Source organism: Balaenoptera musculus, chromosome 3 (assembly GCF_009873245.2).
Source record: "Balaenoptera musculus isolate JJ_BM4_2016_0621 chromosome 3, mBalMus1.pri.v3, whole genome shotgun sequence".
Classification (NCBI taxonomy): Eukaryota; Metazoa; Chordata; class Mammalia; order Artiodactyla; family Balaenopteridae; genus Balaenoptera; species Balaenoptera musculus.
The window spans coordinates 163,212,141-163,226,432 of NC_045787.1; the positions used below are offsets into that span (position 1 = coordinate 163,212,141).

General features: G+C 52.7%; 1 protein-coding gene across 6 annotated transcripts; it reads left to right on the forward strand.

The window, feature by feature from the left end:
* Nucleotides 1–49: 49 nt before the first annotated feature.
* RGL3 (ral guanine nucleotide dissociation stimulator like 3) lies at nucleotides 50–13,506 on the forward strand. 6 transcript variants are annotated; one of them, XM_036846145.1, is made up of 19 exons: nucleotides 50–131; nucleotides 616–729; nucleotides 1,347–1,570; nucleotides 1,745–1,798; nucleotides 1,917–2,131; nucleotides 6,749–6,891; nucleotides 7,001–7,216; nucleotides 7,932–8,035; nucleotides 8,142–8,226; nucleotides 8,842–8,886; nucleotides 8,993–9,079; nucleotides 9,282–9,314; nucleotides 9,399–9,520; nucleotides 10,229–10,324; nucleotides 10,425–10,493; nucleotides 10,582–10,678; nucleotides 11,317–11,469; nucleotides 11,558–11,672; nucleotides 13,029–13,506. In XM_036846145.1, exons 1-19 carry the CDS (start codon nucleotides 99–101, stop codon nucleotides 13,145–13,147), a joined length of 2,124 nt encoding a protein of 707 aa, XP_036702040.1. In that variant the 5' UTR covers nucleotides 50–98; the 3' UTR covers nucleotides 13,148–13,506. The 6 variants fall into 6 exon arrangements, with proteins under 6 accessions (XP_036702040.1, XP_036702044.1, XP_036702039.1 ...); XM_036846149.1 differs by lacking the exons at nucleotides 11,558–11,672; nucleotides 13,029–13,506 and having other exon boundaries at nucleotides 10,229–10,320; nucleotides 11,317–11,409; XM_036846144.1 differs by lacking the exons at nucleotides 11,317–11,469; nucleotides 11,558–11,672; nucleotides 13,029–13,506 and having other exon boundaries at nucleotides 10,582–11,295.
* The last annotated feature ends 786 nt before the right edge of the window (nucleotides 13,507–14,292 follow it).

The window sequence follows — 14,292 nt, forward strand, 5'->3', positions numbered from 1 at the left end:
CGGCCGCCCCGCCCCGCCGGCCCGACTCCCGGCCACTGCTCCCCGACCGGCCCTTCCGCCTCACTCAGCCGCGCGGCAGAGCGGGACGGGAGCGGACCATGGAGCGGACAACGAGCAAGGAGCTCGCCCTGGTAAGGGGACCTGGGGTCCCAGGACCCCACATCCCTGGCGACCCTCAAGTCCAGAAACTCCAGGTCCCCGACCGCCCCTTGGATCCTCTCTCCCCTCAAATCGGACCCTTCGGAACAACAGCCTGGGAGTCCCTACCTCTGGCCTCCCGGCCCCTGACCCAGTGAAGTGGCTGGTTCCTTTTAGGGATGATTGGTGGGGGGAGTGTCTCTGAGCGCATCTGCGGGAGGGACTAGAGACAGACTCAGTAAGACTGGACCCTGGGACGTCCCCAAATGCCACCCCATCCTCCCAATGACTAGGTAGGAGGGTACCCGCCACGCCGAGGGGACTTCCCGAGCCCGGGCCCCTGCCCCGAGTCTCACTGACTCTGGCCGGCAAAGGGGGATAAAACCGGAGGGATCAGGCTTGAGTCCGCGGAAGAGGCGGGGCCCTGGTCCCGGGACCCTTCCCCCTGCGGCGTCCTGAGCCCGCCTCCGCGTCCAGGCGCCGCTGCAGGACTGGGGCGAGGAGACCGAGGACGGCGCGGTGTATAGTGTCTCCCTGCGGCGGCAGCGCAGTCAGCGCTTGAGTCCGGGAGCAGGGCCTCGGGGCACCCAGGTGAGGAAGGGGTAGGAGGCTGGGGCTGAGCGGAAGGCGACCAGGTGAGGGCGGGGCTGAGTGGAGGGGAGGAACTGGGGCCCGAAGGAGGGGCGGGGCTTAGAGGCGACCGGGTAAGAATGGAGTGGAGCCTGGGGGCGGCCAGGTGAGTGGGGTAGATGAGGAGGCGGAGCCAGGTGAGGCCGAGGTGACTAGCAGGACCTGGGGACGGAACTGGACGGCAGGGCCTAGGTAAGCCAGGTTTAGTGGGGCGGAGCTGGAGAAGGAGGAGTGGTCTTTAGAAGAGACCGGGCGAGAGCGAGGTGGGGCGGAGAGCCTGGGAACGGGCCAGTGAAGCGCGGCAGGAGAGCTGGGAGCAGCCTGGGGGCGGAGGTGGGGGTGAGGTAGGGGTGGCTTGTAAATGGGGCAGAGGGCAGGGCGGGGCCTGGGCGGATGAGGATATTCCAGGCGGGTTTCGGGGGTCGATTGTGCAATGGGGGAGAATAATGAACTCAGGGGGCAGGATGCAGAAGAATGGACAGGATCAGATGCAAGATCGGTGCTTCCCAAAGACATGATTGGAATGGGATGCTGGGGCCCACTCCTCTGTGTCTCATTGCGGTCACCCTGCCCCGCAGGCCCCCAGCCCCGGTGCCGACACCTTCCTCCATTACCGCACCAGCAAGGTGCGGGCGCTGAGGGCAGCGCGGCTGGAGCGGCTGGCGCGGGAGTTGGTGTCTGGAGACCGCGAGCAGGACCCAGGCTTCGTGCCTGCCTTCCTGGCCACCCACCGGGCCTTTGTGCCCACTGCCCGCGTGCTGGGCCTTCTCCTGCCACCGCCGCCGCCGCCCCTGCCGCCGGGGTCAGTACCAACGGGAGACTCTCATGTTCCCACCCCAGACCTTCACCTGGATACTCCGTCTGCTCCCTCCGGTTTAGAACTAGGACCCCACCCTCCAACCCCAGAATCTTCCTCCTGAGTCCCCTCCAGCCGCCCTCTTCTTCACCTGATGGCGGAGGGGGGATGTCTTTCCAGGGTAGAGATCAAGAAGACAGAGGGAAGAGATCTGACCTTCAACAAGAACCTGAGGTTTGTCTCCCGTCGGGTGTGGGCAGGGGGGGCATAGAGGTCAAAAGGATCTGAAGTGTAGGGGCTCCAGAGGTCCAGAACTCTGGGCTGGGCTCTGAGGCCCCACCCCTCTGGCCAGGGCTGTGGTGTCAGTGCTGGGCTCCTGGCTGCGGGACTACCCTCAGGATTTCTGGGACCCCCCTGCCCACTCGGACCTAGGCAGTGTTTGCACCTTTCTGGGCTGGGCAGCCCCATCAGGGGCTGAGGCCCGGGAGGCAGAAAAGCTGCTGGGAGATTTCCTGAAGGATGCTGAGCCACAGCAGGAAGAAGAGGAGCAGTCCCAGACATGGGCAGGTGAGCGGGTTGGGGAACTGATAGTGTCCAGAACAGGCATTCTCCCTCCCCCAGGGGTCTTCTCCCCTCACGGAGGAGCTACAGATCTTGGGCAAGGTTCTTAACCCTGTCTGAGCCTCAGTTTCCCCACCTGTAAAATGGGGATAATAGCCCTTTGTTTAAAGTATTGGCATTTGTCTATCACCTCCCCCACACAACACATCCCAACTACAAAGATAGTCCCTCATTGGGTCAGAGTACCCTGTGTTTTTGGCTACAAATCATCTATTACTACTTGCCTTAGGAGCTACAGAGACCTGGGTTCAAATCCTAGTTCTGCCATTTGCTGACTGTGCGACCTTGGAAAAATCACCTCTCTGAGCCTCAGTTTCCTTATCTGCAAAATGGGGACAATGACAGTACTTACCTCATTGGCTTCTTCATTCATTCAACAAATATTTAGCCACTGGCTCTGGGCACATAACAGTGGACAGGAGCTCCCTGTTCCCTGGGGAAGACAATTAGTGGACAAGTAAATAAACAAATAATGAGGGCTTGGCAAATTATTTTTAATATTTAACAGTATTATTTTCATTACTGTTGTTATCACAGATTCTTACTTATTAGAATCTACCACTTATAATGAAATCGATACAATAAATCATACTGATATTTTCTAGTAAAGTGGGTGTCGGCAAACTATCTAGCCCTTTATAGAAAAGTTTGCTGGGACTTCCCTGGTGGTCCAGTGGTTAAGACTCTGCGTTTCCATTGCAGGGGGCATGGGTTCAATCCCTGGTTGGAGAACTAAGATCCCACATGCCACGTTTGCCAGCCTCTGTTGTAGAGAGCTTTGGGGGGAAGGAAAAATATCCACATGCTTCATTCAGATCTTTTTTCAGTTGTCATCTCCTCAGACATGCCTTCTCACATCCCCTCCCAACAAATACAGCCTCCCACTCTGAGTGCTATTACCTGCCTTATTTTTCTGCATAGAGCCCATTGGTCTTGTCCCCAACTCTATCTCCAGGGTCAGTTACAACACGGATTTGTCTACTGAATAATTGCATCCTGCTTATAAAGTATCATCTTTCACCCATCTGTGTTTGATCTGATCCCTGTCACAAGAGCTTTATATCCCTAATCCATTCTTTAATCCTTAAACTGGCCACATTTCTCTCTGCTTTACAAAGTAGCAACCACTTCTCTCCCCTGGTGAGAGTTATTTATATACATTTTATCCCTTCATCTTCCCTCCTGGTTACCAAGTATCTTTCTTCCTCTGCCTTCAAGATTTCACCGGCTGATTCCAAGTCATCAGAGCTGCACAGGGCAGTGGGGTAGCCACTAGCCCCATGTGGCTATTAAAATTGAACTTAATTAACATTAAATAAAAATTAAAATCAGTTCTTTGGTCACAATGGCCACATTTCTAGTGCTCAGTAACCACATCGGGCAGCACAGGTAGAAAATATTTCCACCACTGCAGAGAATTCTATTGAAAGTGCTGCCCTAAGCTATGAGTTCTTGAGGTAAGAGGAGAAAATGAACAGTTTATTGAACACTGACTTTATGCCAGGATCTGGGAACCTTAACATCCTTGTTTGGGGGTTACTTTTTACCATGGAAAATTTCAGACATATAGAAAAGTAGAGAGAAATAATATAAAGAACACTGAAACACCCATCACTCATCTTCAACAGTTATCAATTTGACCAAAAAAAAAAATTTTTTCAGGATGATTTGAAGGCAAATCCCAGACTTACGTCCCTTCACACACAAATACTTCGGTTCGCACCGGTAATTGACAAGGACTTTAAAATATATATAACCTTCATGCCCACAATCTTTTCCAACGAAATCAGCAATAATTACTCAATATCAAAAAATACTCAAGTCAAATCCCCCTATTGTTCCCAAGTTGTCTTCTTAGTAGTTCTTTCTTTCAAAACCAAAGATCCATTTAGGGCTTCCCTGGTGGCGCAGTGGTTGAGAATCTGCCTGCCAATGCAGGGGACACGGGTTCGAGCCCTGGTCTGGGAAGATCCCACATGCCGCGGAGCAACTAGGTCCGTGAGCCACAGTTACTGAGCCTGCGCGTCTGGAGCCTGTGCTCCGCAACAAGAGAGGCCGAGATACTGAGAGACCTGCGGCCTGTGCACCGCGATGAAGAGTGGCCCCCGCTTGCCACAACTAGAGAAAGCCCTCGCACAGAAACGAAGACCCAACACAGCCATAAATAAATAAATAAATAAATAAATGAAATTTAAAAAAAAAAAAGTTACTCACTTAAAAAAAAAAATCCATTTAAAGTGTTCTTTTTTAAAAAAATAAATTTATGTATTTTATTTATTTACTTTTGGCTGTGTTGGGTCTTCGTTGCTGCACACGGGCTTTCTCTAATTGAGGTGAGCGGGGCCTACTCTTCGTTGTGGTGTGCGGGCTTCTCATCGAGGTGGCTTCTCGTTGCAGACCACGGGCTCTAGGTGTGCAGGCTTCAGTAGTTGTGGCACACGGGCTCAGTAGTTGTGGCTCTAGAGCACAGGCCCAGTAGTTGTGGCGCACGGGCTTAGTTGCTCCGCAGCATGTGGGATCTTCTTGGACCAGGGCTCAAACCCGTGTCACCTGCATTGGCAGGCAGATTCTTTACCACTACGCCACCAGGGAAGTCCCAAGTGTTCATTTCTTAGATCTCTTTTTTTCTATGACAGTTCCTCTTTGTCTTTTGATTAATGGCATTAGGAAGAAATAATGGGTCATTTGTCCTGAGGAATGTCTCACATTCTTCTCCATTTACCTGTTAGCTTTCTCATGGTGACATGAAGCATGTTCCTCTATTCACCATATTTGCTGTAAGAGCTAAAGGTTTGATTAGATTTATGTGCAATTTTTTTCCCCTATGCTCACTTTTTTTTTTTTTTTTTTTTTTGGTGCTCAAGTTGTGGGATTTTTTAAAAATTTATTTTATTTATTTTTTATACAGCAGATTCTTACTAGTTGTCTATTTTATACATATTAGTGTATATATGTCAATCCCAATCTCCCAATTCATCCCACCCCACTCTTTCCTTCCTTGGTGTCCATACGTTTGTTCTCTACATCTGTGTCTCCATTTCTGCCCTGCAAACAGGTTCATCTGTACCATTTTTCTAGATTCCACATATATGCGTTAATATACGATATTTGTTTTTCTCTTTCTGATTTACTTCACTCTGTATGACAGTCTCTAGGTCCATCCACATCTCTACAAATGACCCAATTTCGTTTCTTTTTATGGCTAATTTTTCCCCCTATGCTCACTTTTAAAAACTAATATTTTGCAGGACTTCCCTGGTGATCCAGTGGTTAAGACTCTGAGCTCCCACTGCAGGGGGCACAGGTTCGATTCCTGTTCCAGGAACTAAGATCCTGCATGCAGCATGGCACAGCCAAAAAATAAAAATAAAGTAATATTTTGCAATGGCCACCTGTCCTAATACGAAATGAAAGACAGATAATTAAACAGACTTACACAGATAATTTTAAAATAATAATGTGATGCTGGAATTGTAATAGGAAGGAGAAATAAAACAAAAGCAATTTACACAACAATCAACTATACTTGTTGGTATGTCAATGTCTGGGCATGCCTCACCAGGAGACACGATGAAGTTGTTCAGTGCCTTCACCTGCCATAGCATCATGGTGAATATGGCAGCCAGAAACTAATGCAGGGGAGTGCACTGGCGACACAGACGCAGCAGCATAGATGTTGGTGACATCAGTTTCCAAAGTGGTGAACAACACTTGCCATTTCCGTACAAAACAAAGTCCACACTTAAACAGTCCTTGCCTTTCTAGACCAAAATAATTAGTGTTTATGAGCAAGATAGTTGAGTTCTAGGTGTCAAGTATTGTAAACAGGTTTTTCAAGGACACAAATTTCTTGGAGGGACATTTGGAGACTGGTGGCACAATTCTTCACTATGCGTGCCTAGCCCCTCTTGTGGCAAGATTTCAACTTCCAAAATGTCCCCTAGGGGGCGCCACCATTGAACGCCACCTCGGAAAAATCATTCGTATTTATTGAGTACTTTATAGCCGTCTGGTATGCGTGATTTCATTTGATTTAAAAAAAATCCAGGTGAAGAAACCAAGGCACAGAGAGGTTTAAAGTCTTGCTTAATTCGCACAGCACCCCGGTGGACCAGTTTGGATTTGAACTTGGGACGTTAAGACGATAACCTTTCCTTAACCACAAGGTTATACCACCTCTAACCACCAGAAAAGGGCAGATGGATCCTATCTTAATACAGGTTCAAAGTCGAAAAGCTCTATTTTCTATTCTAGCCTTTGAGCACCTGGCTTCAGATCCCTGCCATTTACTGAAGATGTGAGTTAGAGCAAATTCCTGCCTCAGTTTCCCCCTTAAAAAAGGTGCATAATAGTACCTCCCTCGCAGGGTTAGTGTATAAATTTCCCCGTTAATCCACCCAGGATGCTCAATGAACAGTTACTGCTGCTCTCACGTTCTTAAAAACACTCAAGGAGATCTCTGTTTCACAGATGAGAAAAGTGAGGATCACAGATGCCCAAGGTCACGCAGCCAGTCCTGGATTCAAACTTCAGAGTTTTTAACCCCCTCTAATGCTCCCTCAGGACATCCAGGGGTTGACCAGATACCCCGTCCAGACTCCCCGGTAGGCTGCTTGGAAGAGGTGGAAGGACTCGTGCGGGAAGGTCCTGAGCTCCTGGACTTCAGTGTAGACGACGTGGCCGAGCAGCTGACCCTGATGGATGCGGTGAGGATCCCGGCTGGGCGCGGCCGGGAGGGGGCGGGGCGTAGGGGAGGGGGAAGGGGGAGAGGCCCAGCTGAGCACAGATCCTACCCACCCCAACCCCCGCGCGCAGGAGCTCTTCTCGCGCGTGCGGCCCTTCGAGTGCCTGGGCTCCGTGTGGTCGCAGCGGGACCGGCCGGGGGCCACAGGGACCGCCGCCACTGTGCGCGCCACTGTGACCCAGTTCAACACAGTGACCGGCTGCGTGCTGGGCTCGGTGCTCGGGTCGCCGGGCCTAGCCGCCCCGCAGAGGGCGCAGCGGCTGGAGAAGTGGATCCGTATCGCGCAGGTGCCTGTCGGGGGTGGTGGTTGGAAGGGGGCGTGGGGCACCGAGGCCAGAGAGAGGTCGGGGGCGGGCTGAAGGCCGAGGACTGGGGTCTGGGGATACTCGGAGGATTGGGGCTTGGAGGTGCCTAAGGGAAAGCCTAGGACGTGGCTGGGCGGGACTGGCGCCTGGGACCGCAGAGGGACGCAGGGCTGGTCTAGGAATAAGGATGGGATGGGGGCACTAGGGAGGGGATAGGCTTGGAGGAGGGACCAAAGCCAAGAGACGGAGGCAGAGGTCCTGAAAGAGACTGGATGGAAGCGGGGCAGATGCCTGAGCAGAGAGGAAGAGTAGAAATGGGGGCCGGGAAAGAGAGTGGGGGCGTGGCAAGGCGAAGGGGGAAGAAGGTTGACACCTGGGGTGAGACTTGGGCTGGGGAGGAGTGTGGGTCTAGGAGAGATGCTACGGGTCCGTCTGGGGCCCGGGGAGAAGTAAGGAGTGGGGACACGGGAAGCCAAGGTCAGAGGAAGGGAATAGAGGGGCAGCTGGGGGAGGGGCTGGGACTGCAGGTTGGGGAGGGGGAGGGGGCCCCTGGGGGAGGAGGCTGAATCTGGGTAGCTCGTCAGATATGGGGCTGTTAGGATCTAACCTGGGGTCACAAGTCACGGGATCAAAGGTGGATCATACTTGGGGATCAGGCTTGGGGATGTGACCAGCCGTCCCCCACCCCGCTCCCCAGCGCTGCCGGGAACTGCGGAACTTCTCCTCCCTGCGCGCCATTCTGTCCGCCCTGCAGTCTAACCCCATCTACCGGCTCAAGCGCAGCTGGGGTGCGGTGAGCCGGTGAGCAAGGTGGGGGGGGGGGGCGCTGGCGCGGGACCTCTTGCCCACCTCATCCCAGCTCTGACTCTCCCCGCGGCCACCCCTGACCCCTCTCCTGTCCCCCCAGGGAACCGTTATCCACTTTCAGGAAACTTTCGCAGATTTTTTCCGATGAGAACAACCACCTCAGCAGCAGAGAGATTCTCTCCCAGGTACAGATGGGTGAGGACCCCTCAGATCCCAGGCCCAGGAAGGGGACTCAGGGCCCGGCAGGGCCCGGCAGGGCATTGCCTGTCATTGTCATAACATTCAGTGTCCTTTCCCTATGCCTCGAGAATGACCTTCCTCTTGTCTGTGGGCAGCCCTGTGTTTTTACTCCCTCTGCTGCCCTCATTATAGCTCACACTTGGTGGCTGCCTTATTTATTCATTCAACAAATACCAGAAGTTACAGGGGAAAGGTCACTGAAGGCCAGAGTCAGAGCAAAGTGTGAAAAAAAAAAAAAAATTCTGCTAAGGACTTGACTTTGATAAAAAAAACTGAAAAAAAAAAAAATTGTGCCAACAAGGTTCAGGGCATTTCTGGGGGATCTCCAGGTACAAGGATTCTCACCTGTGTTAAGGCCAGCCTTGGGGGCCAAGGCACCCACAAGCCCCACCTCCCATCATCCCCAGTGAGCCCTGCCCCCTGCTGCTTATCTGTTCTCTCCCCCTCCCTGTTCGCTTTCCCTTGGGTATGGCCTTTACAACTGCTTGTGATGGAGGCATCTTCCCCGAGGGAGGGGTCACAGAGACCCCAGGACTGCTCAGTTCTTCCCCTTCCCCCAGGAGGAGGCAACCGAGGAGAATGCTCCCCCAGGAAGCCTGCCCTCAGTGAGTGATGTGGTTTGGGATGAGGGACAAGCAGGATCCTGGGTGGGGGGTGGAGCCTGATGGGGTCGGTGATGGCTGAGAGTGACTGGAGCTCTGGGGGCCACAGAAACCGCCCCCAGGCCCCATCCCCTACCTTGGCACCTTTCTCACGGACCTGGTTATGCTGGATACAGCCCTGCCGGACATGCTGGAGGTCTGAGCCCTGACCCTTGACTCCTGACCCCAGCCTCACTCACCCTCAGCACAGAGGGCCTCCTGACCTCACACCCGTGACCCTGCCTGTGCTCCTGACCCCAGCCCCCTAAGTGCAGTGGGGCTCCTGACATCCCAACCCCTGACCTTGACCCTTGATCCTTGACCCTGGAGGCTCCAGTTGAGACAAAATTTGCCCCCAGGGGGATCTCATCAACTTTGAGAAGAGGAGGAAGGTAAGTGGGCACTGGGGTGGGCATGCGGGAGTGGTCCAGGATGGGGGTTGAGCATGGGCGGGGTCTCAGAGGCCACCCCCTCAGGAGTGGGAGATCCTGGCCCACATCCAGCAGCTGCAGAGGCGCTGTCAGAGCTACTGCCTGAGCTCCCACCTGCCCATCCTGGCTGCCCTGCGCACCCAGCGCCAGCTCAGCGAGGAGCAGAGGTGACCAACATGTGGCCTGGCCTGACCACCCCCCCACCCGCTGACCCTGGATCACACACTGGATCCACCTCCCCCATGCACCTCTCCAGCTCCTCCTAAGACCCCCTCCTGAGCCCTGACACCCCACCACCCAGCCTGTCACTTTGCATTGTCTGTGGCCCAGTCGAGGGCCCCAGTTGACCTCTGACCCCAAACTTTGACCCATCTGACTTTCTGACTTCAACCTTTAACATGCAGCTGGCCATTCCATTCAACCATCCCATCTTTTCTTTTCCCCCACCTCTGGCCCGATCTGACCCATGACCCCCTTCATAACCCCCATCTGACTCTCTGAGCCCAATCATTGACCCCCAATTCTGAGCAACTGACTCTTACGTCAGAGCATCCAACTCAACTGTCCCAATGGTTTCTTTTCATTCTACTTAATCCATGATCCTAACAACTGACCTCAGTGATTATCTGACCTTGAACTCTATCCTTGACCCAATTTGACTCCTCAGTCCCACTCTGTAAACCCCTGTGTGACCTGCCAACCAAGCCATCTTATCTCATCCCTGATAAGACCCTGCAGCTGTAATGACCCTGACCCCAACATTGGCTGCCCAACCCCTGGCTGTTCCCACACACACACACACCCAAAACCCAGCTCCCAACTGATTCTAACTCATTTCCCAACCCCCCCATCCCGTCTGCATCTTGACCCTTCAGCTACCGCATCTCCCGGGTCATTGAGCCACCGGCCGCCTCCTGCCCCAGCTCCCCACACGTCCGGCGGCGAATCAGCCTCACCAAGCGCCTCAGTGCGTGAGTCTCAGGGAGTATGTGGGGAGTGACGTGGGCAGAGATGGTATCCGCTCCTGGGACTGAGTGTGGTCTCAACCTCATCCCCTGTCTCTATTTTCAGGAAGCTGTCCCGAGAGAGAGGCTCATCCCCTGGTGGGAGTCCCAAGGATCCCTCATCTTCCACCTCCAGGTGAGAATCCCGTTTGGTAAAGGGGCTGCAGAGGACAGGATCAGAGATCAGGGCAGCCACCCCACTTCAGACTCTGTGTCTCCCCCAGTCTGTCCCCAGCGTCCCCCCCATCCAGTCCTAGAACCAGGGACCCTCCTCCCGGCAGTCCTCCGGCCTCTCCAGGGCCCCAGGGCCCCAGCACCAAGGTACCAGGACTATGTGTACATGTGGGACTGCGGGCACCCAGGGCTCTGTGTGTGTGTGTGTGTGTGTGTGTGTGTGTACAGGATTTGGGGGCTAGGTATGTACACAGGAGACTATGCACACAGTTGGCTGAACACTCTAGGGATACGTCCAGGAAGCCATGTGCATTTCCATGGCCCCTTTTGAGGGACTGTCCATCAGTTATGCTCAGATCTGGACCAGAGCTTCCACTTACCCACAAGGCACTCTGGGGTGCAATCACCCACTTTTGCACAGATATGCATTTTCCTAGGAATTTGCATACCTGGAGGGGAAATGCGGGCATGAACATCCACAATATCCACAGGACCATGTGCAGGGTTTTTCATGGACATGGGCTTGTGCGTATCCAACAATTGTGAGCAAATGGGTGCAGTCGCTGCTCTCTGGTTACACAGGGTTTCTTGTATGTGAACATGAGTCATGTGTGAATTCGTGTAACGGCATGAAAGTCTGTATGTGATGGGATCGCATAGATGTGGGCTTGTGTATGTACCCTAATTGCATGTCCCAGGCTTGGGGTGTGCAGGAAGACGTGTTGAGTACAATGAGGGAGGGGCCTCGTGGCCTCACCGCTCAGCCCCCACCCCACTGCCTACAGCTGCCACTGAGCCCAGACCTGCCAGGCCCCCGGACCCTGGCCTTGCCCTTGAGTGGCCCTCACATCGCCCTCCCGGGGCAGCAGGGCTCAGAGGCCTGCGTCATCCGAGTCAGCATCGACAATGACCGTGGAAATCTGTATCGGAGCATCCTGGTGAGGGGCTGTGCCTGGGACCTGCTGGTGGCAGCCCTGCCCTTGGGGCTTGGGCTGTCATCCCTCACCTCCCGCCCTCTCTTCCCAGCTCACTAGTCAGGACAAGGCCCCCAGCGTGGTGCAGCGAGCCTTGGAAAAGCACAATGTGGCTCATCCCTGGGCCCGGGACTATCAGCTCTTCCAAGTCCTTCCTGGGGACAGGGGTGAGCAGGGACAGCTTGGAGCCAGAGCTGGGGGGCAGCTTCAGGAGGGGGGGGTGGCAGACTGACCAGGGTGGTTCTGGCACAGAGTAGGGGTGAGATGAAGCAGGGTTGGGGTAAGAGGCAGAAAAATATTGGTGCCTCCATTAGGTGGGGTCATGAGGTTGTCCTGGCTCAGTGTGAGGGAAGCGGGCACCAAAGGTGACTTCCTAGGATTTATGGGGAAATGAGATGGTCCAGGGTCCAGTGGAGAGGGAGTGTAGAAGGTCATCCGGGCTTAAATTTGTAGAATCATGAGGTTATTCAGGCTCAACCTGGTGGAGCACAAGACTGAAGCAGGGTCTGGGCTTGCATCTGAGGGGAAATGAGTTTGTCCAGGCTCAGCATGGGGATCTGAATTTACCTGAACTTGGCCTAGGAGAGGGCCACATGGTACTGAAATTCAGGGTAGGGAAGCATGAGATCGTGCAGTGTACAGGTGAGTAGGAGGCTGTCCAGTTTTCAAGAGGGAGAGGCAACAGGGAACTATATTCAGTATCCTGTGACAAACCATAATCGAAAAGAATATGAAAAAGAATACATATACATATGTATAACTGAGTCACTTTGCTGTACAGAAGAAATTTAACACAACATTGTAAATCAACTATACTTCAATTTAAAAGTTTTTTAAATGGAGGAAAAAATGTAGGAATAAAAAAGAGAGAGAGGCAAGAGATTGACATGCTAGGGAATTCTCTGGCAGTCCAGTGGTTGGGATTCTGTGCTTCCACTGCAGGGGGCATGGGTTCTGTCCCTGGTCGGGGAACTAAGATCCCACAAGCCCTACAGTGTGGCCAAAAAAAAAAAAACCAGAGAGAGAGTGACATATTAAAGGGCATGACGTGAAGTTGGCTGGACATTAGGAAGGATACATGAAGTTGTTCACGTGTCAAGTGTGAGGGTTGTACAAGCTGGAAGTGGGAAGTCAGAAGTTGTCCAAGTTCATGGTGAGAGCAGCATGAACTTGGCTGGGAGTTGGCTGCGGGGGAAGGGTGGGGTGGGCAGGAAATTGATTGGGCTGGGTGGCCTGACTTTGTTCAAGCTTGTAGTGCAGGTTGTCTAGACTCCAGGGAGAAATAGCAGGAGGTTGCCCAGGTTCACGGGGTTGGAGGTGGGGGGAGACATGAGGTTGTGCAGGCTTTGAGTGGGAAGTGGTCTAGGTTCACAAAGAGAGGAGAATGAGGTTGGCTTAGCACTAGCTGAAGGGACCCACGTTTGTTCAGGCTCCAAGGTGAATGGTGGAAGGTTACCTAGGTCCTTTGTGAGGGAAGTATGAGGTTATGTGGGCCTTTCACCATCATCTCCACACCTGGTCAGAGCTCCTGATTCCTGACAATGCCAATGTCTTCTACGCAATGAGCCCAGCCGCCCCTGGAGACTTCGTGCTGCGGCGGAAGGAGGGGGCCCGGCACACAACCTCAGTCTCCCCAACCTGAGGTGGTCCTCCCCCTCCTCCAGGACATGGGCCCCATGGGCAGCAAGGGGCCTGGCTTCTCTCACCAGGGGGCAGGGAGGGAGCTCTTCTCTGGAAATCTCTCATTCCCCAGTTGAGGCCATTGTCCTCCATACCCTGTAAACTCCCCCCCCAACTTTATTGGACCTCATCTCTCTGACCCTTTTGGCACCAGACCCCTATTCCAAAGACATCAGCCCATGGGTGGCTGGTGGAGAGCTTCATCCCATAAACATAGAAAGGGGTGCGGTGTCAGGGGTCAGACCCTCCCCCAGAGAAATCTTGTAACTGTTGGAGACACATTTGAAGCGATAGAAGTGGATGAAAATAGTGATCAAAGTTATGAAACAGGAGTCAGTCTTGTTTGTTCTGCGCCTGTGCTTCATGTTCACTTTTCATCAAGATAAGAATTGAAAGAAAGAAAAAGAAAAAAAAAAGGAAAAAAAGAAAAAAAGAAGGAAGGAGGGAAGGAAGGAAGGAAGGAAGGAAGGAAGGAAGGAAGGAAGGAAGGAAAGAAAGAAAGAAAGAAAGAAGAAAGGAAGGAAAGATAAAAAGAAAAAAAGAAAGAAAGAAAGAAAGAAAGAAAGAAAGAAAGAAAGAAAGAAAGAAAGAAAGAAAGAAAAAGAAAGGGAGAAAAACTTAAGAGCCCTAAGAAAGGGGTTGGGTGAGGCATGACTTGAATCCAAGGGGGTCTCTGTCACAAACAGAGGGTTCAGGACTCCCTCCCTCAACATTGTTGGGGTGGTATGATTCTTTTCTGCCATGTATATGGGAGAGTGAAGAAGAAATTCCATTGGAATCAGAGACAAATAACATCATCACCCATGAGTCATTAAGGGCTGTGAGGATGAGAGGGGTGAGCTAGCGGTACTGGGGTAGGATGAAGAAACAGGTAGAGAAGGCACAGACGAAGTGAGCTGTAGGGCCACCCGCAACATAATCATAACAACAACAGCAACAACAATAATGATACTGACTCATGAACTCCCACTCTGCTAGACATCAACTAGGAGCTTTATATCTAACTGTATTAATCAGAGTTCTTTCTGTTTCAAGTGGTCAAAAACCCAAATCAAACAGGTATGTGCAAAAAAGGAAATGAATGCCCATGTCATTGAAAAGTTCCAT

Bases quoted from the DNA above. Each gene is read 5' to 3' on its own strand.
- RGL3 (XM_036846144.1), top strand. From the start codon at position 99: ATGGAGCGGACAACGAGCAAGGAGCTCGCCCTG. The intron at 9,315-9,398 runs GTAAGTGGGCAC...CCACCCCCTCAG, and splicing joins ACTTTGAGAAGAGGAGGAAG to GAGTGGGAGATCCTGGCCCA. The intron at 9,521-10,228 runs GTGACCAACATG...TTGACCCTTCAG, and splicing joins CAGCTCAGCGAGGAGCAGAG to CTACCGCATCTCCCGGGTCA.